The sequence below is a fragment of the Sinocyclocheilus grahami genome, unplaced genomic scaffold, assembly GCF_001515645.1.
Source record: "Sinocyclocheilus grahami isolate Dianchi unplaced genomic scaffold, SAMN03320097.WGS_v1.1 scaffold54.1, whole genome shotgun sequence".
NCBI lineage: Eukaryota > Metazoa > Chordata > Actinopteri > Cypriniformes > Cyprinidae > Sinocyclocheilus > Sinocyclocheilus grahami.
The window spans coordinates 718400-739134 of record NW_015505233.1 but is presented as its reverse complement, the minus strand read 5'-3'; the positions used below and the strand labels follow the sequence as shown (position 1 = coordinate 739134).

The window sequence follows — 20735 nt, the reverse complement described above, 5'->3', positions numbered from 1 at the left end:
TTTTCTGACCGATCTAAGACAAACGTAATGTCGCAGTAATTGCTAAAAACAGCTTGTAGGCAAAAGCTGATCTTTAGGTCTTTATTGTAGTCCTTATTGAATCCACATGTGCTGCATGAGGATTACTAGTGGGAATTGTTAATAGTTATTAAACATTTTGCGGCCTGCTGTTTTTTTCTTTTAGCTTCCTTTTATCTTTTGAAACTGTCACCAATAATTTATATTATATATAAATATTTTCAATATATAAACATAACACTTTTTTCTTAAATATATATACATGCATGTGTGTGTATTTATATACACATAATAAATATAAACGGTACACTCATATATGTTATGTAAACAAAAACTTTTATTTTGGATGCGATTAATCCCTGAAAAAGCTGCTGACAAACTTAAATTACAATTTTAAGTAAATAAAGAAAAAATATGTGAAACTGAATAGCTATTTAACCATAAATGACAAAGTAAAAATAAATAAAAAAAATCTGCAGGGGTAATAAAATAAATAATTATGGACTAAAGAGGGGAATACATTTAAAATTTAAAATTAATTAAAATAAATGTAAAAAAAAAAATACTTTCCTGTTCTACAATGCATTTTGAAGTTAAATGAGATGTTTGTGCCTTACTGTAAAAATGCGACAAAAGTACTGTATGATCTTGCACTTGTACTTTCACTTTGGAAATGGCTTTGACCATGTATTTTGTGAGAAACTGAAGCACAGTTGATTGATTTTGAGTAAAAAATATTATTGAAAACAACAAAAAAGTTATATACTTTATAACTTTGCATGGACAGCTAAGTTAGCCATGCAAGATATTTAATGCACAACGGAATCTATATCACCATTTTGGATTGCTGAAGAGCAACAAGTGGCCCTGAAGAAGATTCAAAGCGCAAGCGAAGTCTGTGTGAAGCCTTCAATGAGGATGCACCGGAGTCCCGTTTGGCACGGTCTGCTTGCTCCACCTCCTCTGGCTCAGAAGCTTCCGACTCCTCTGCACTTTCAAGCGCACGTCAAACACCTCCTCTATGGCTTTCTTGAAACAGTGGAAATTGTAGTCGATAAGTCCTGCTTGAGCAAAGACAAGCGTAATTAGCCTGCGGCCGGAAACTCGTCTGACCCATTCCAAAATTGGATCACTGCATAAATGCACTTTGAATTAAGATTATGACACACATAACAAAATATGTCATTCAGCTTTGATCCAGAGAAAGAAAAAATATCTACATAAAACATTTACTAACACCTACATACAGATATACTTTGAAAGCTAGACGTAAAAAAACATACAGTACCGGCTGACGGGTGCCAACTGAGGCTTTATGAAAACGCAAATGATTAAATATTCAGTTTGAACAGAAAAAAGAACCAGCTTCCCTAGCGATTTACCTTTTTATAATTGAGTTAAAGTTTTGATAAGTTCAGTTAAATATAGTGTGAAAAATTGAATAAACTATATATTACTTTATGATGCAGAACATTTATGTCATCCAACCAGTGCAAATCTACGCCTTTATAAAATGCCTTGTTTTCCCCGCTGACTAACATGATTGCTCATGATACTCTCCCTAACCCACTTAGTAATTCCTAGCATGAATATTTCAATCTTCATTAGCCTCCCAAGGATTCCACTAATTATCCCATTCTCTCATGTGAGTGTCGCTTTACACCAGCAGGTTCTTTTCTGACCGATCTAAGACAAACGTAATGTCGCAGTAATTGCTAAAAACAGCTTGTAGGCAAAAGCTGATCTTTAGGTCTTTATTGTAGTCCTTATTGAATCCACATGTGCTGCATGAGGATTACTAGTGGGAATTGTTAATAGTTATTAAACATTTTGCGGCCTGCTGTTTTTTTCTTTTAGCTTCCTTTTATCTTTTGAAACTGTCACCAGTGTAATGTATCACAGAATATTGGCAGAGCAGTAAAAAGTATAGTTAATCTTATAGTTGTCTCATATTTTTTACTTTTGTAAATATTTATATTTTATTTCTTCCAGTCAATTTCTGTATAGGAACAAACCTTAAAGTGTTGGCTACAAAAAGCAATTGCCAAGGGAAAAAAATATTTACTCCATTAAACACATGTGCATTTACACTACTGTTTAAAATTTTGGGGTTGATAAGCTTCTTCAGGTTTTTCCAAGTCTCTTATGTTCACCAAAGCTGCATTTATTTGATCAAAAATACAGAAAAAACCCCACCAATATTGTGAACTAATTTTAATTTGAATATATTTTTAGAATGCATTTTATTTCTGATGACAAAGCTGAATTTTCAGCATTATTACTCCAGTCTTCAGTGTCACATGATCCTTCAGAAATCATTCTAATATGCTGATCTGCTGCTCAGGAAATATTTATTATTCAGTGTTGAAAACACCAACAGTGATACATTTTTTTCAGAATTCTTTGATGAATAGAAAAGTTCAAAACAAGAGCATTTATTTGAAATAGTATTTTTTTCAGTAACAATGTCTTAACTGCCAGTTTTGATCAAATTAATGCATCCTTACTGAGTAAAAGTATTAATAATAATAAAAAAAAAACTTTCCAACCCCAAACTTTTCAACAGTAGTATATAAAATATTAAACAAACCAATTTTAAAACTAGATGATGGAAACCAACATACAAAACTTCTGCTAGAGAATACAGCTATTTTCTAATTGGACTTTAATAATTGACTCCAAAATGTTACTGAGACCCTATAGCCCTTGAGACTACTTCTGCATGTGACAACAAGCCCTGGAAAAAGGCAGATATAAACAATAATATCACACCAAACACGTTTGCATGATGTCCAGAAAGCTTACCTTTCCTCTCAAAACTCTCTTCCCTGAGGAAACACACCAGGGCAAGAAATTTGGTGACCTCTTTTAGGTACATGACCGTAGTGTTGTTCAAGTGGATTATGGCCATGGATTCTTTATCATACGGAGTTCCTGCTTCATCTCCAGTCAACCTATATGAAAAACAACAATAAAAACAAAGCATAACCATCTATCATAATGTCTTCCCTGCTCCCTGCAGTTCCAGAGACATCTCATGCTATTTTTTTTTTGCACTTGTCATTCAATTTGTATGATGAATGCACATAATGAACATGTCCCTGACGGGCGGCTTCCTCTGAGCAGCGTGAATTACTGCTCCATCAGGAAGACACTTTCCCAATTCAGCTTAAGAACAGACTGTGCATACAGCTGAAAATTGTGCAGTGTGGAACAGATGTTGATTCATATCATAATTATCAAAACGAACAGATGCCCTGTCATAATCCCCCCGCTTTTATAACCAAACAAATTTATGCTATTATGCATGGATGTTACAAATATATAAATATTTTCACACAAAAACGAAAGTACGGAAAAGATGATGAACAAATTGAGGCGGCATAATAAAGCATGTAATTTGGAGCTTCCTGAAACTGAGAACACGAATCAATGTCAATATGATGAATAGGGAACAAATAAGCGACTTATTAATTTCAATGAGTTACAAACCAGGCTTGCGGAAATTAATTCCACAGCAGCTCGCCAAATCTAAATAAAAGCCATATACTACAAATTAATGCACAAGCTGTCAAGCCAAAATGGGCTGAACTGACATGACCATCTTGTGGCTTAAAGGAATAGTTCACCCGAAAATGAACATTTTTATGATTATTTACCCCCAAGCCATTCAAGATGTGTATGACTTTCTTTCTTCATCCAAAGAGGAATTAAGGTTTTGGAGGAAAACATTCCAGGATTTTTCTCCATCTAATGCAAGTGAACATGGCTCATTGTAGACCATTTTTGAACAGTCCAAAATCCATATTTAGACAGCAAGTAATCTACATGAAAAATAAGGGTCTCTAGTAAAATGTTTAGTCATTTCCATTAAATGAATGAATGAATGAATGAATGAAAACGTCATACATTTTAACTACAAATGTTTGTAGCTTGGTTTAAGAGGAACCTGCAAAGATTATATGTCAAGTACCCTTCACACTGTAAAAAAGTCTAAAACAACTATGTTGGACAATTTTGAAGTTGGAGGAGAAGAAGAGATGGAGTTGCAGACCATTTTCGATGGTCCAAAATCCATATTCAGGCAGCTTCAAAGTAATCCACACAACCCCAGCTGACAAATAATGGCCTTCTCAAAAGTTGAATGGTCACTGCTGTATAATAGTGTGAGTTTGTTGTTTAAAATTATCCATGCATGTGTGTATTCTAGCTTATGAGGCTTGTGCTGCCATGTCATCCTCCTCCATCATCTACAGTATGTACTCAGGATCAAAGAAGTAGGGTTGAGCGATCTCTTCTTATCCTTCAACTTCAAATTCATCTGAAATAGTTGTTTTGGCCTATTTTACAGTGTGAAGGATGCTCGACATGTAGTCTTTGCACGTTTCTCTTAAACCAAGCTGGACAAAGGCGCACATTTATAGTTAAAAAGTATGTCATTTTTTATTTTTCCTGAAAATGACTGATCGTTTCGCTAGAGAAGAGCCTTATTTGTCATGTGGATTACTTTGAAGCTGCCTAAATATGGATTTTTAACCGTCAAAAATGGTCAACGTTGAGCCGTTCACTTGCATTAGATAAAAATACTGCACTAGATAAAAAAAAAAAAGCACTAGATTAAATCCTGAAATGCTTTCCTCCAAAACCTTCACTTCTCTTTGGCTGAAAAATAAAATTTTGGTTGGCTTGGGGGTAAGTAAATAATCAGGAAATATTAATTTTTGGGTAAACTATTACAGTCCTCTCACTAAGGCTTACAGACTAAGGCTACAATTTCGCAGGGTTAACTGTCCTGCCTGCTCTCCTATTCATCAGAAAGTGATGAGGTGTCCCATCTGCTCTTGCAGGCCACCGCGAACCGACATATGTGGGGCCCCGGGTCAGGCCTGCATTCCTGTACCTACCCAGACCGCTGTGTCCCGTCAAATTACAGGACAAATTGGGTCAATGGCGCTGGAGGAGCCACTCTCTGCCCTTCCAATGTTTACAGCCAGTGTTTACATATCCCCGAGTTATATGCTACTAATCCACAAAAGATTAGCCAACAACGGCTATAGGGAAACAAGGTGGTTGCATGTGGAGTGTTGCATTTTATTGTGTATTTTTTGGGATGTACTGTATGGCACAAAATAATTATAGTGGGAGAAGATGCAAGACTTGCCATTCTGCCTTATGTCTACAGGATAAGAACATGTTCTGTAGCGTAATGTGACCGCGGAGGGATTGTCACTTTGTGTCACTCACCCATAGATGCACGAGATGTCGATAACCACATCTATCATGTCACAGCACAATTCATAGGTCTGCATATCCACCGGGCTGCTGTCGGTTGCTATGTAAATCTTACTGACCACATCAAAGAGAAAAGCCTTTTCAATCCCTGAATTCTGCAATGAGAGCACAGGATGGGGTTAGGGGTCAGCTGTTATTCTTGAGAAATGCAGCAGAACACGACATCATATCTAAGAACACTTTGAAGTGGAAATGAACTGCGCAACCAAGTAATCAACTGCATTGCAAGTACTGTTGTTAGAAAATGCATCTAATTCTATAAAAGCTGTTGAAAGACTAGAAAGCCTCTTCCCAAGTTATGTGACTCTTCCCATGTGAATTTTTTAACTGCTATTTTTAAAACATTAACAGTCTAAAAGTTTTAAATTGCAATTATATTCAATAATATTTGTACTTTAAAAAATTTTTTTTTCTATTTTAATATATTTTAAAATATGTTTTTTCCCTGTGATGGCAAAGCTGTCATTACTCTGGTCTTCAGTGTCACATGATCCTTCAGAAATCATTTAAATATCCTGATTTGGTGCTGAAGAAAAATTTCTTATTATTTTCAATGTTGAAAACTGCTTACTATTTTTGTGGAAACCATGATTTATTTATTTTTTTCAGGATTCTTTGATGAATAGACAGTTCAAAATAACAGCATTTATTTGTAATTGAAATATTTTGTAACATTATAAATGTCTTTACTGATCATTTTAATGCATCCTTACTGAAAAGCATTTTTTTAAAGTCTTACATTTATCTAAATATATTTACAGTATAGGGACACAGATCAAGGGTAAATCTGAATCAATCTATGAAATCAGACAATGCATAAAAACAGATTAAAATCACAATGCATTGAATGGCAGATGGTTAAGAGATTTCAATCTTCATAATATCAAATCTATAAATTGCTCAGCTATTGTACTCATGTAGCAGTCTTTTTACCATGTCAATTTACCCTCTGCTGCCACCCTCTGGCTAATGTAAAAAACTTCTGAAGTATTTATGATTCTGCTAAATGTAATTACTTTCCTGAACAACATAAAACATGAGCACCATACAATTATATTATGTCTGAGAGAGATCATAATAAATAATAATGGGTTTTGTGATCATCGTGTTTGTAGGAATATTACTTCCATTATACCTCACTGGAAGAGCAAATCACAGGCCAGTGCTAATGTACCTATGCTAATGGCTGAATGTGACCAGATATAATTCTTAACAGGCAGAAAATTATGCTTTCTGGTTTTGCATGTTTACATGAAAATTAATAACTAAAAAAACATCAAATATAACATTCTTTTAACATGTTCTTGAATGATAGTGAAAACTCTTTACAAGTTATTCATTATTACTGTGCCTTTAATTCTAAAGATAACTTTCCATGCATCATCGATTGCAACCCATGACATCTTAATTAATCATAAGTCTCACTACCTCAGCTCAAAAATGTATGAATTACTAGAGATTTCTAAGTTCTAAATGATCAGTCATTGAGCAAGAACATAATTAATTCAACACTAAGTACTGATCAGAGATTCCCTTTGGTTATCCATGCTGAAAATAAGAGAAGCCAAGATATAAAGAGGTGCATGGGCCACACAATGAACATTTACTTACAGATATGAAAATGTTGAGCAGATTCTCAAGGGTGGGAAGTTGAGGGATGAGTTTCTGCACAACTTTACTGAAGGCCTCAAAGATTGAATGATCATAGATGCTTGTCAAGTAGAAGCTGAAAGAAAATTCACATCACAAATCCAACATCTGATGTTTTCAAAAAATGCCACATAATATCTGATCTGTTATGATACCAACCTTAAGTGTATTCTTTCTAAACCAGCATCAGCTAGATCATCATTGGCTCGTTTGTGTATGTCCCTCTGTTTTTCAATTTTGTGGTCATCTGAAAGCCCATCGACCTTGTGGATGAACACTTCAAAGTTGATGTCAGGATTGACCTTGTAGGCTCTTGTCACGGTGAGGTGAAGTCTACTCAGTGCCTCCACATAATCATCCTACACAGTAACATATTTGTAGAGTGTTTTTAGAAAACAGACAGACATATTAATAGACAGACAGACAGACAGACATTTCACCTGAGAGTCTATGACAAAGATGAGAGCCCCTGTGCCACGAAATATCATCTCATAGTCGAATGTGGGGTCGAAGAAATCAATCTGACCAGGAAAGTCCCAGATTTGGAAGCTGACAAAGGAACTGTTGGAAACGTCCTCTCGACAAATCTTATTAGTGCTCTCCAGAAAGAGAGTCTCGTTTGGTGACATCTTGTGGAATACAACTTTTTGAATGGAAGACTTGCCGCTTCGCCTCAGGCCCATGAGCAGGATCCGAGGTTTCACCTCACTACTGAACGGATCACTGAAGCCAAGCACTGTACAACAGCCAAACACAGAAACACTGCTTGAGAATCATAAATCACCATACGTAAGCCATATTTGGTTAATGGTAAACCAAACTTAGCATTCAAACAAACTGCTAGTGACAGCTATAATAGAACTTACACTATTGTTCAAAAGTTTAGAGTCAGTAAGATTTATTTAATACTTTTATTCAGCAAGGAAGAAATTGCTGTAAATTGACCAAAAGTGAAAAATAAAATACCAAATAAAAGCTGTTCTTTTGAACTTTCTTTTTATCAACATACATGGCCTTTTTATACACAGTTCAGATATGAATAAGAGTGACAGGTAACAATTTAGTATAGGGAGTACGAGTAGGGACCAATTCTCACTATTAACTAGTTACTTATTAGCATGCCCATTATTAACATATTGGCTGTTTATTAGTATTTAAGTTAGAAAGCACATATTCTGCATGACCATATTCTACATCCCTAATCCTACCCAATACTAAACTTAACAAAAACCTTACTAACTATAAATAAACAGCATATTAATAGTGTATATTAATAGTGTATATTAATAATAATAAAAGTGTGACCGGGTGAAAAACCTACATTTACAAAAGTCAGAAGCGAAATGTGAGAGTGAGTTTAGTTATCAAGTTTATAGTATAAACTGACTCACACTCAACAACTAATAGTCTAGTAGTCACATCACTGATGTACCCTAGATTGTGCTGTCAATCACTAATATTAGAACAATCTGTGGTTACAGAACGAGACACAAATTTGACAAATACTTGAGTGTCCTGAATTACCCAAAATGGGTTTGGTTATTTGGGCATACAGACAATATTTGATTTGTCGTCTGCTGTTGGAAGTACAGGATGATGAGAAAGTAAAACTGGTTAGTAAATATGCTATTTATTGTGAATGTAGCCATTTTGAATGAATGACCTACTTGAAGTCAGTTTTACTCTGGTTTACTGTATTATACTATAGACAGTAAATACTAATATATATATATATATATATATATATATATATATATATATATATACTGTATATATATATATACTGTATATATATATATATATATATATATATATATGTATGTGTGTGTGTGTGTGTGTGCGAGTGTGTATATATTTATAATATACTGTATATACACACACACACACACACACACACACACACTATATATGATTCTTTTCAGTCTCTCTGGTTGTCTTGAATGTATGTCATATCTGTCAGGTGGTTAGTAACCACCAGTAACCAGCACATTATGCCCTTGAGAGCAGCATGTCCTGAAGGTATTGACTACAGAGGTACACAATAACACCTGATTAACATATCGTCATCAGCCAACAAAGGTTATTAATCCCTTTAGTCAGTGTGCTGCAGATTTGGACAAAACAGTTAGATGTGAGGTTCCACCCTTGAAAAGAAAAATCATGTATTCAACTGAATAACTAGTCCAAAATTAAGAGCTGCATGAGGGCTCTTCTCAACGGAACAGCTCTGATGTTCTGTGATGTTTACACAAACCTGAAAATGTCATTTAATGACAACAAAATGATGGCTAAAAAAGTTTTTTCTTTTATATGAGACAGAACATTTTGACATGAAATGTCATAAGAGAGGCTTTAGAATAACTCATTTTTATTTAATTTCAAAGCAGTGTCATTCTGCATCATTGCACATACTTTAACATCTAAAAGAGGTATGAACATGGCCACAAACTTCCATGTGACAAGTTCATATACTTCCAATTAGATGTGTAGCAAAGTGAAAAGAGAAATGGCATACTAATGATTCAATGATTCAAACCCTCAGTTTGAATCATATTACCAGAATGACTGCTGGACAGCATGAGTGTGGAGTTGTGGGCAAAGCCTACACTGGCATTCCACTCCTTCATATCACATGCTGCAGCTGATTTGATGACTGTGACCTTGCTAGCTCTCAGCTGAGGAATGTCAACTGCATTTGGTGAGACGGAGGGACACTTCTAGTCTCAAAATACAGCCTCAGGAATCCTGCAGTGTTTATCGAAGTGTCCAACTGCGGAACCACAGAGTGAAGGAATACTAATGTGTTTGTTGAATTGGTAAACAATAGTAAAAATCAAGTCAAGGAAAACTTCAGTTGACTGAGTTGACAATCATAGATTGCATCTAAAGTTGTGTAGAAACAATGAGCTGTAAGCAATGCCTAACTTATAAATCTACCTGCTTTTTAAGAAATCTTGCCATAAGGTGAAGCTTGAAGGTACTATGAAAGTCAAATAGCCATTGTAAAAGCCACAAATACATACAGACTTATCTATCTTTTAGACATTTTTAAATAAAACCAAGTGAGAAACCAAATGTGTGCACCCTTATTAATAAGCCCCTTGTAAATAACGACAATAGTATTTCCACCAAACTTCCAGTTTCCAAAGTACCGTAGTTACTATGGTTTGTTGGTACTTTAAAAACCATAATTGTTTTCAAGTAGCTGTATTTTTATGATATTGGTGGCTAATGCCAAGTTAGCAAAGGTTTACTGTACCATTATTAATAAATCCCTCATAAATATTTACCAGTTTCCACCAAAACACCTTAGTTCCCAAAGTTATCAGTGTTACTTTCAAAACTATAATACATTTGATGGGTTCTCAGAATATTTCATTGAATATTTACTTATTATTTTCAATTTCATTAATTATTTACTTTATTTATTTATTAATGACACTGGCAGACATCTAGTTACAACAGTTTATTAATAAATCCCTCATAAATATTTACCAGCCAGAGTTTCCACCCAAAAACTTTAATTATTGGGGTTACTTTCAAAACCATAATAAATTTATATCGGATCTCAAAACAGTGCAAGAAGCTTATATAATTGAATGGAATATTTGGTTACACTTTATTTTAAGGTGTCCTTGTTACAGTGTAATTATACATTTAAGTACTGAATAATATTAATTAACTACATGTCCTTACTATATGGTTAGGGTTAGGCTTAGGGTTACTTTGATGTAATTTGGCATAACTAACCCTAACCCTGTGATTATAATAGTAAGTACATGTAACATGTGTAATAAGGATACTTTAAAATAAAGTGTTATCGAATATTTATTAATTTATGACATTGCTGGCTATCAAGTTACCACAGTTTTGTTGTAGTAACAAATTAACTTTTTAAAGACCATTTTAAGAGGAAACCGCGGTTACCATGGCAATTGTTTTTGCAATGGATTTATACTTTGCGCTCGTTCAGAATCATGTCAAATACACATAAGCCCTTGTTTATGGGCGATAAATTAAAACTACCCCCTAACCTCCTTCATCACAGCCGCAGTCTCCGTCAGTGAATGTGTCGAACTCATCATCATCGTCATAATAATCGAACGACAGCGCTTCGTTTTCTCCGTCCGCTTCATTGTACGTCCGTTCGCTTGTCATTCTCCGAGTTTGAGAAATTTAATCTGAGGCGGCAGCCAAACTTTTCCACATTGTCACCTGATATGGCCAAGCCATGGTGAACTTTCACCTCCCCCTCGCTCTCTAGCAGCCCGCCTGCGTGAGGAATCACAGCACACTGTGACTATTCATCGCTATCTTCACAGAACGAAGAGCTGCGCTGCAGAAGAACTTTGTGAGAGAAGACTGAGAGGAGAAGACGCCTCCCTTTCCCTTCCACAAACAAACAGGCTACGCATGGGCTCCAGCGATGGCTGTGGATCTCGGGAGATGTAGTCTTTTGTTCGCATAAGGACACATTTAGAGAACGTTATTTATTTATTTATTTAGTGAGATTATGATAATGTCTTGTTGCTAAATTACACCAAATAGCAAAATAAAATCGAAATAATTTATAATAAAATGATATATATATATATATATATATAATTTGTATATAATAATATAACACAATATTTTACTAACACAATTACGATAACTATAAAGATAACGATAACGATATAGTTCTAAAAATCGTTCTCAGTATTAAAGAATAGCATAGTTCACACCACAACTATAACGATAACGATACAGAGGAACGATATCGTTGTGATCACTTTCAAAACGATTTTTTTCCAGCTGATGAACGATAAAAACACTGACAGCCAATCAGAATCCATCCTGCTGTAACGCGCTCAAGAATTTAAAGCGGCAGACGCGCGTGCGCTTAGAATAAACAGACGATAGCGTTCGCTGGTGTGGACGCTAATATCGTTATCTTAATAGTTATCTTTATAGTTATCGTTCTTGGTGTGAACGGGGCTTTATACTGTTTATATATTTATATGTAATATAATAGACATTAAAATCTCAAATGAACAAAATAGTTATTGATAACAATAATGATGATGATAATAACACTTATTAACAATATTTTTCTTATATATAAAATGTAATTAATTTATAATAGGTAAATATACATTTACATTTAGTCATTTAGCATACACATTTATTCAAAGCCACTTACAAATGATGACAATAGAAGCAATCAAAATCAACAAAAGAGCAATGATATGTAGCTAATGCTATGACAAGTCTCGGTTAGTCTAATGCAGTATACGAAGCAAGATTTATATATATAGGCTATAAGAAGGATTATTTCTTCCGCATCTCATCCAACGCCTCTTTTGCTAGTTCCAAAACATCATTTTAAAGCTGGTAATGGAGGCTTGAGCCAGTGATAGCACTCTAATGCAGTTATTAATGAAGTTATTAGAAAGAGAGCGAGAGCGACAGAGAAAGAGAAAGAAAGAGAGAGTGAGCTTGTGTGAATTAGGCTACCTCTGCGTCCCTCAACAGTGTTCTGCAGCAGCGTCTCTAAACAGCGCTGTTATTACCTCGCTAGTGAGAAATGTCACGTATAGCCTTTAAGTCAGCAGCAGTTTTAACATCGTGACATGACATCTGAGGCACGAATGCCATTGGCACATGCCGCTATGCTCAGTGACACTTCCGGTTTTCAGTGGCATGTGTCACTAAAACCTGTGACACATGTCAATGGACTGCGTCTTGTGTCAGTTTCCGCGGGGCGTGTCGCACCTTCGGTAGTGACTGACACCTGCCGCTGGGTGTCGCTGCATAATGTAGATTGCGTGACACACGCACTTAACGGCAGAACGATATTGAATTAATTAACAGCATGTTGCTGTCAAACATACGATTTATTACATCACTGAGTTAATTTGTACAAATATAGAGATCAACAAATATTGAGTTCCTATATTAAGATTAATATGTGTCTTATGCCCCTTATTGAGTATTTTTCATTGTAAGTTTATTTCCAGTAGCCAGTTCCAGTTTTGTGCAATGCATTCAAATACGTAAATACGGGTTTTTCATTTTTGCATAGATTTGACAGTTCAGCTGTACCATTTGTAATTATAAAATAACATAAGAGACTATGCAGAGGCCATAACAAAAAAAAAAAGAAGAAAAAGAAAGAAAGAAAAAGAAACGTTTTAATCAAATGTGCCACCACTAACTGATACTTGCCAATCAGGAATTAGCCTACATATAAATATAAACTGATGAGAAAATGCCACAAACCATTATGATGTCTACTATTCTAACGTGCTTTATGAAACTTACACCAACCATTCAGGAGTGTGCTTGACCTTGACACAGACTTTTCACAACGCAATGTAATGTAAGTCTGCAACGTAATGTAATCTATGCTATATTAAACAAAGTTTGTACTTGTCTGCAGAAAGTCAAATGCTTTGACAAAACATTCAGGCATCTCCAGAAGAAATGCATGCTCATACTATATATAGATATAGATATAGATAGATAGATAGATAGATAGATAGATAGATAGATAGATATAGTGTTCCTTGTTGCACAGTTACAATTATAAACAGAATAACAGAATATTTATATATAATTATTATATTACTATATAAAATATTAAAGCCAGATGATAATCTGGCGCTGGCCAATGTTAAATTTATACTGACACCTACCGACGTGCACGCAGCGTCATACAAAAATAAAGGATTACAGTGAGTAACGGATGCAAGTGTTAATGCGGTATTCGTAGTGATCCATGATCATTCCCCCCAAATTAAGTAGTTTTTATCAGTAATTGTACTTTTTTGAGTAGGTTAAAAATTGTGTACTTTTACTTGAGTACATTTTAAGTGATGTATCGGTACTTTTACTCCGCTATTTTCCTCCTTTTGTGGTCGTTACATGCTTATTTTAATTTTATTTTTATCCATCAACGTGATTGGATAGAGAGTACTAGGTCTCGTGACTTTCGTCAAATCAAACTGTGCGTAGAAAACATCAGCCGCCAGCTGTTTATCACGGCTGCTGGAAGCGCATTCTTCAAGCATCAATTCAGTCGCATCTTCCTCTAACTTAATATATCAAGGTAAATTTCGGATTTCTGCTTACTAAATGATTTGTATATATGCTTGCCTATCTACACGGCCTGAAATGTGGTGTGAGGTTGCGTGTATTGCGTACAGTGTTAACTCCCGCAAGTGCCAGGTTCGGTAAATTCCCCACTCACTTATGAGACGCGCGAGCTGCACTGCCTCGTCTCTCTCGCGCGTGCGTTCTGCAGCGGTCACTTGGATAAGTCGTTGTTGCTTGTGGAACTTGTTAACTTTTGATGAGTTTGAGCGCGTGATGCGCGCTGTGAAAAAGTGTGTTGGAAACACAAATTGAGGACCAAATGTGCACCTTATTGATGACCCGTGGCGTCAATATACTGCATCTGTGCCAGCGCCTGATAAAACTGCAGCTCGTTAATAAACGTTTTTATCCATTTTATACAAGCAGCCTTTATTTAGCAAGTGCACTCGCGCATAAACAATTTTCAAGTTCAACACTTTTTGTTCCGTTCAGTTGTGGATGCTGCTGATTCACCGAGACCCACTAAATTCAGCTTTTTATTTAGGATTTTTGTGTTACAATTACAGCTGCTCAACTCATCTGCCAGTCACAACTGGAGGCAACATACTGCGACATGATCGTGACACAAGTCCATCGGCACATGTCACAAGTTTTACTGACACATACCACTTGCAAACCGGCTGTCCAAATGACACAGCTGAACTGTCCGATTTTCATTGGCATGTGTCACTGCGCATAGCGGCATGTGCCAATGGCATCTGTGCGTCAGATGTCATGTCACTTAAGTTGCTACACTATATAGGCTAACTGATCAAATCGCCAGGGCAGCGCTGACAACACCTTTTTGTGCAAACTGCGTAACCGTAGTGTGTAGTGTGCGAGCACGTGTGATTGCAGTAATTCCTGTGTGCTGTATAGGTACTGTATGCTAATTTCCGTTATTATAGTTAACTATGCGAAGTGATATGGAACTGTAATGCGGTCAAGAAAGCTGCCTGGAACTACATTTTCCCTGTGCGTTTCCCTGAAAATAATTGCACGCCTCAGAACGTTCGTCAGCCAATCAGATTCAAGCATTCAACGGCCCCGTAGTATATAAATATATATATATAATAGAAAGGAAACAAGTAGACAGAATAGAAAAAGAATAGAGAATGCTAGAGGGTAATTAAAAAATATATATATATATAACAAGTCGAAAGAATAGAGAATGCTAGTGTTAGAGGGTCAATTAAAAAAAAAAATAGTAATGCACAATATTTTACTAACACAACCATAATTATAATACTGCAGTAGCCTATATATATATATATATGTGTGTAATGGAGGGAACACAGGAAGCGTGCGGATCCATCTGCAAGGCTTTATTCGCAAGAGACGTGGTCAAAAACAGGCATAGGTCAGACAATGGCAAACGGGTGTATTGATGGCAAGGCAAGAGGGATAATCCAGGTACAAGGCAAAGATCCAGGCAGGGGCGAACAGTATCCAATTGGGCGAGACTCGAGGGATAATCCAGGTACACAGGCAGTGATCAGAACACGGGGAAACAGACAAGGCAAGATGATGAAAACAAGGAAAAACAAGACACTAGGCTCGGTAAGGCAGCTAACACTAGAGAAGTGAAAAACGCTAGACAATACACGGCGAGCTGAACAGGAACTGAGTGGGTGTTAAATAGAGTGAGTAATGGCTCTCATGACACGTGAGGTCTCAGAGAAATTCACTAAAATAAAATGTCCACTACAGAGGCAAAAACTCCATATATATATATATATAGAGAGAGAGAGAGAGAGAGAGAGGCTATATATTTATATATTACATATACTGTATATGTAATAAAAATAACAGACATCCAACACTAACAAAATAATTGACAATAATGATAATAACATAATTTTGCTATTATTATTATGTAAAAATTAATTTAAATTATTTAATTATCAAAAATGTTCTATGACCTTATATGACTTTAAAATATATATTTTATTTAATTCAAATATTGATTTCGTAGCCGAGATGACCTGTTTGAGTAAAAGCTGTAGGCCTACATCTGTCCGCGCCGCTGGATGGCGCTGTAAGTGCTGTGATGTTAGCACTCAGTAACTATTTATAGAGAAGATTCAAGCAGGTTTATGAGAGAGTTTAATTTTCTCTTCATGTTCACCGATGCAAAAATTTAATTATATATATATATATTCTGAATAATTCTCTAGTTTAGCTCTCATTCTGTTGAAAGCAAACCTGCAGTCTCAAACTTTATTATTGTACATACTTTGTACTGATGTTCCAATAGGCCTTACAACCAAATAAGGGAACATCCAATGGATTGCCTAATAACAATTGCCTCAGAGAGCAGCACACTCTTACTGATTTCTCAGGGCCATAACCAGTCTGTTTAACTTCAAAGGATTAATTGGCTCTTTTTTACAGCTAATATTCTGAAAAATGTTTAAGATCTTCTCATCAGAGAGTTTGTATGCAGGTTTGAAGTTTGAAAAATCAGATGCTTTAAAGGGAAGATAAAGAACAGGTAAAGGTATATAACATCGTAACATACAGTGACTCCAGTTTGAACTCCAGCTCATCTTCTCTTGATAGCTATGGTATTGTGGTCTCACAGGATTTGACCTACTGCAATACCTCTGCTTCTGTGCAGCCACAAAGCCAGCAGACTGCCTGCTGATGTTGATCATTTCCTCTGGGATCAGTCGGTGAGTGTGGTTAGGTGGTGTAGTACAGATGTTTAGCGTGTGCACTGCTGTAAGTGTGTGAACTCTGCCCTTTTACTCTCTCATTCCAGCCAATTATGCTTTGAAACCCAGTCCTGCTCTGACCCAACGGAAACTCTAAAAAGGTAATATATGTATTTTATTATTATCATCATCAAATCATTTTTGATCACATTATTTGAAATGTAAAAATTTAAAAATTATCATTTTAAAAACATTTTTGTAATGCCCACAATATGTACACAAAGTAAACTACATAAATCTACACTATATCATAAACTTTATTGCACTGGTACAGTATATTATACATGGAACATATAGAAATAAAATTAAACACAGATATTTAATGTAGAACTGCTGTTGTCAGATGCAATTGTTGCTTAGTGACATCCAATTATTGAGTGATTTCAACAGCATGATTTGAATATGCTATATTTTGTTTTGTTCTTAGCAGATTGTGGTTCAGTTTAAGCTTTGAGGTCAGTTGATCATAATAAAGAATAAAGATCAGCTTATAAATGATCAATGAGGCTCAAGTTATAAGCAGAAAGACTGCAATAGCAGGAGCTTTACATCTGTACTGATTCTAATTTCCATATAAAATAAACTATATACTGTAAAATAACTAGTTCACCAGCCTAGTCACCATCCCAGTCACCTTACTTCATTAAGGACTCAATTTCCCAGCATCCCGCCTGCTTCACACAGGTGTGATCCCCAATCAGCACACCTGCCACCATTCACCTCATCACCTACTATATATATAAGCAGTCACTTTTCACACCCTCATTGTCTGGTCTCATCAAGGTTTACCCATACCGGATTCCTTTCCTACTCACCTGCATTCTCACGTCCTGACATCTCGTCTTCAGCCTGCCAACCTGCAAAGAGGAAAAGAAACATTGTTACTCCTTACCTGACTCACCTACCTGGACTCTCACCCGTTACCCGCCTGTCTTCGCCGTCTGCATCATGTCGGGCCTGTAAAGAGATACAAGGATCGGTTATCAACCTGCGCGAAGTCCAGTCATTCTCAAAGACTCTTGAGTTACTCACCCGTTTGCTCTGCATCTCTCCCCTCCGCACCAAGCTGTAAATAAAGACATTACACTTACCTGTCTGTCTCCCTGAGGTCTCCTTCTGTAGTGTGACAATATGCTGAAACAATACATGATTTACATTGAATTATTAAATGCTGCATTATAATAATAATATATTAAAATGACAAAATGTTGAGTTAAATATTTATTATTATTGGTATGCCTGGAGAGCATTTCCTGGTTGTGTTCCTTAGATGAGCACAGATTGTATCTTCTTGTGAATTATTTCATGATACCTAACATGGATCCACCCATCTGGCTTCAAACACTTTTAATACATATCTTAATTTCCCTGTGGACGGAGTAATGCAATATTCACGAAACCACATGATGAATGTGGCCTTGATAAACTGCATAAGCAAAACACACAGATCCAGAAATGCTGTATTCTTGTGATTGCGTGCAACATTTCGACCCACTTTAAACTCCCAGATGTTGCTTTTACATTCTTCATGATGACGAATGAAAAGAGAAACATTGATAGTAGAAGGTCATTAATGCAGCACTGCTGTGTTTATAAGCACCATGCATTTCATGAACCGCTGAGCGGCATGCAACAGTAGTATCACTTTTTCTATTTGACTAGTAAAAAAGACACCAGAGCTCTTTTCCATCTGTGGTACTATGTCCCAGCTGTAGCTTTTAGGACTCACATCTGGGACATCTTGCTAAACCCATGAGATCAAACTCTGCAACTCTTCAATCTTGCTCTCTAGCACATTTGGTCCAGGCTATTAATGTGTCCTTTGTTTAATGCATATTTGTAAGCTGTTTTCACCAATCTCTCTAATGCCTCAATGTTGCTGTGTGCAATAGAAATAATTCTTCAGTGAGAGAATGAGATCATCACGTGCTCTTTTCTGAAAAATACTCAAGCCAATTCAATTAAAAGAATCAGTGTTGATTCTTGAGACATGGTACAAAAAGGATACATTTTCATTTTGAGTGTTATTATACACTGTTATAGCATTTATTCATATATTTTAAATTTGCTTTTATTTTTACATTTTCAGTTTAATTTAGTTGCAAGTTTTAGTAATTTTGTTATTTTTTATATTTAGCTTCAATTTGTTTTTAAGTTTTAGTTATTTTAGTACTTCAAGTTATTTCAGTTCTAATGTGTCTTAATTTATTTCAGCTTTTCAGTTAACAGTTATTTTAATAGTTTTAGTAAATTTGTAAATTAAATTTTATTTTATTTTACAATAACAACTGATAACTGATAACCACTATAGGTTTATTTTATTGAAGATTTAAAAAAAAAAACATTAATTAATGCGGATTAATATATATTGAATAAAAATAAGAAATATCAAGTAATCATTGCAAGACATTTATAAAAACGTTACTATACATATAATAATAAAACTTATATTTATAAAAATCTGGTAATCTCAGAGTCAGCCTTTTGATGATTAGATTATTAGTCTTTACTCAAAGATTTTCAGTTGGACTGAGGTGAAAATTCAATATATGGAGCTAAAAATCTGTTTATTACCATCCTGTAGTATCAATTAATTTTTTAATTAGGCAAATGCTTGAGTTGCAATTATTTACTATATTTTACATTACCATACACATTATCATCATGCTGTGTTGACACTAAATTACAGAAAGTAAAAACACACATTCAGTGAAAAAAATGGAAGAAAACAATGTATATTTTCTCAATTCTACCACTTGTTTTGTCCTAATTTAACCATTCAGTTCTTAACTTGGCTTTATAAAAGAGAAGCATATTGCCACACACAAAATTTACAGAGACAAGCCAGAAATCAAAGCAAGAGCTTAAAACAAAAAGAGTTTTAAAGAGATTCATTCTTATCCAGAAATATTCCCTCTTATGCTAGACCTAAAGGAAAGACTACAATGAATCTCTCTCTGTTCCTGTGCGAGGGATTACCCACGTGACTCTTTTAATGTCAGTAAAGCCAGATGGTCATATGCTCTCGGTCTGTAAGTCTCTGTGTGTGGGATTGTGGCGCATCTGCGTGTGATTTCTTTTATGTGAGCATGCGTGTCTTGTTTTGCACAGGACAGTTGCTGTGAGTTCACCTGGTCTCACATAACAGTCACACAGAGGCAGGGGCAGACTGCGGCCTGGAAGATGTAAACTCATGGTCTATCTCTTTTACTTTTCGTTTCGACCATTACTCCCTTGAGGGAATGATAAGAAGGCTTAAGCCAATATTCTTGAGATTTTTGCCAAGGCCACAATTTGCAATCTTCTAGGAAAGTTTTTAATGTGGCTGATGTATGACCTCTGGTGGCCTTTGAGCTTAGATAGAATATACAGCCAAACACCAGTGCTAATGGATGTGCTTTTGTTTTTTTCCAGGGTGATCCGACAGCCCTGCACCGGGCAGCTGTTGTGGGAAACCGTGACGCCATCTGTGCCCTCATCCGTGGAGGCTGTGCACTTGATTTACAAGACAAGGTCTGTTCATTTGCATTACAAAAATCCTTATATTGTTTCCTAACATTATAATATCAGAATTGTTATAATTTATACAAATCAAGATTCAGGAATCCGTAAATAAAACTGTCAGATGTAAAAATCCAGACTATTGTTCATCTCACTGCACAGGGAATGAGTTGATTTTGTTAACTGAAAATTTTTTTTTTTTTAATTGTGGTAAAATCAGTGCAATAGAATCTGATTTTCTTTCATCAGGAAGGAAACACTGCTTTGCATGAGGTATCATGGCATGGATTCAGTTCATGTGTAAAGCTACTGGTCAAAGCTGGGGCCAATGTCCAAGTGAAGAACAAAGTAAGTCATTTTCATGTGCATTATTTTCCATTTACTTTGAGATTAAACCAGGTTTTTATATATATATAAAAAAATGCGTATATATATATATAT

At 35.6% G+C, this 20735-nt stretch overlaps 1 protein-coding gene and 1 long non-coding RNA gene across 2 annotated transcripts; one reads left to right on the top strand and one right to left on the bottom strand.

Annotated features, from left to right (window-relative positions):
- Window positions 1-535: 535 nt before the first annotated feature.
- Window positions 536-11378, bottom strand: LOC107583676 (ras-related GTP-binding protein D-like). The gene is made up of 7 exons (XM_016269959.1): window positions 10995-11378; window positions 7401-7696; window positions 7120-7319; window positions 6922-7036; window positions 5263-5405; window positions 2824-2972; window positions 536-1079 (listed from the first exon to the last, which is right to left on the bottom strand). The coding sequence occupies exons 1-7, from the start codon at window positions 11116-11118 to the stop codon at window positions 928-930; spliced, it is 1179 nt and encodes a 392-aa protein (XP_016125445.1). The 5' UTR covers window positions 11119-11378; the 3' UTR covers window positions 536-927.
- Window positions 11379-19876: 8498 nt separating this feature from the next.
- Window positions 19877-20637, top strand: LOC107583476 (uncharacterized). The gene is made up of 3 exons (XR_001609043.1): window positions 19877-19989; window positions 20208-20306; window positions 20544-20637. It is a non-coding gene; the product is annotated as an uncharacterized lncRNA (long non-coding RNA).
- Window positions 20638-20735: the final 98 nt, after the last annotated feature.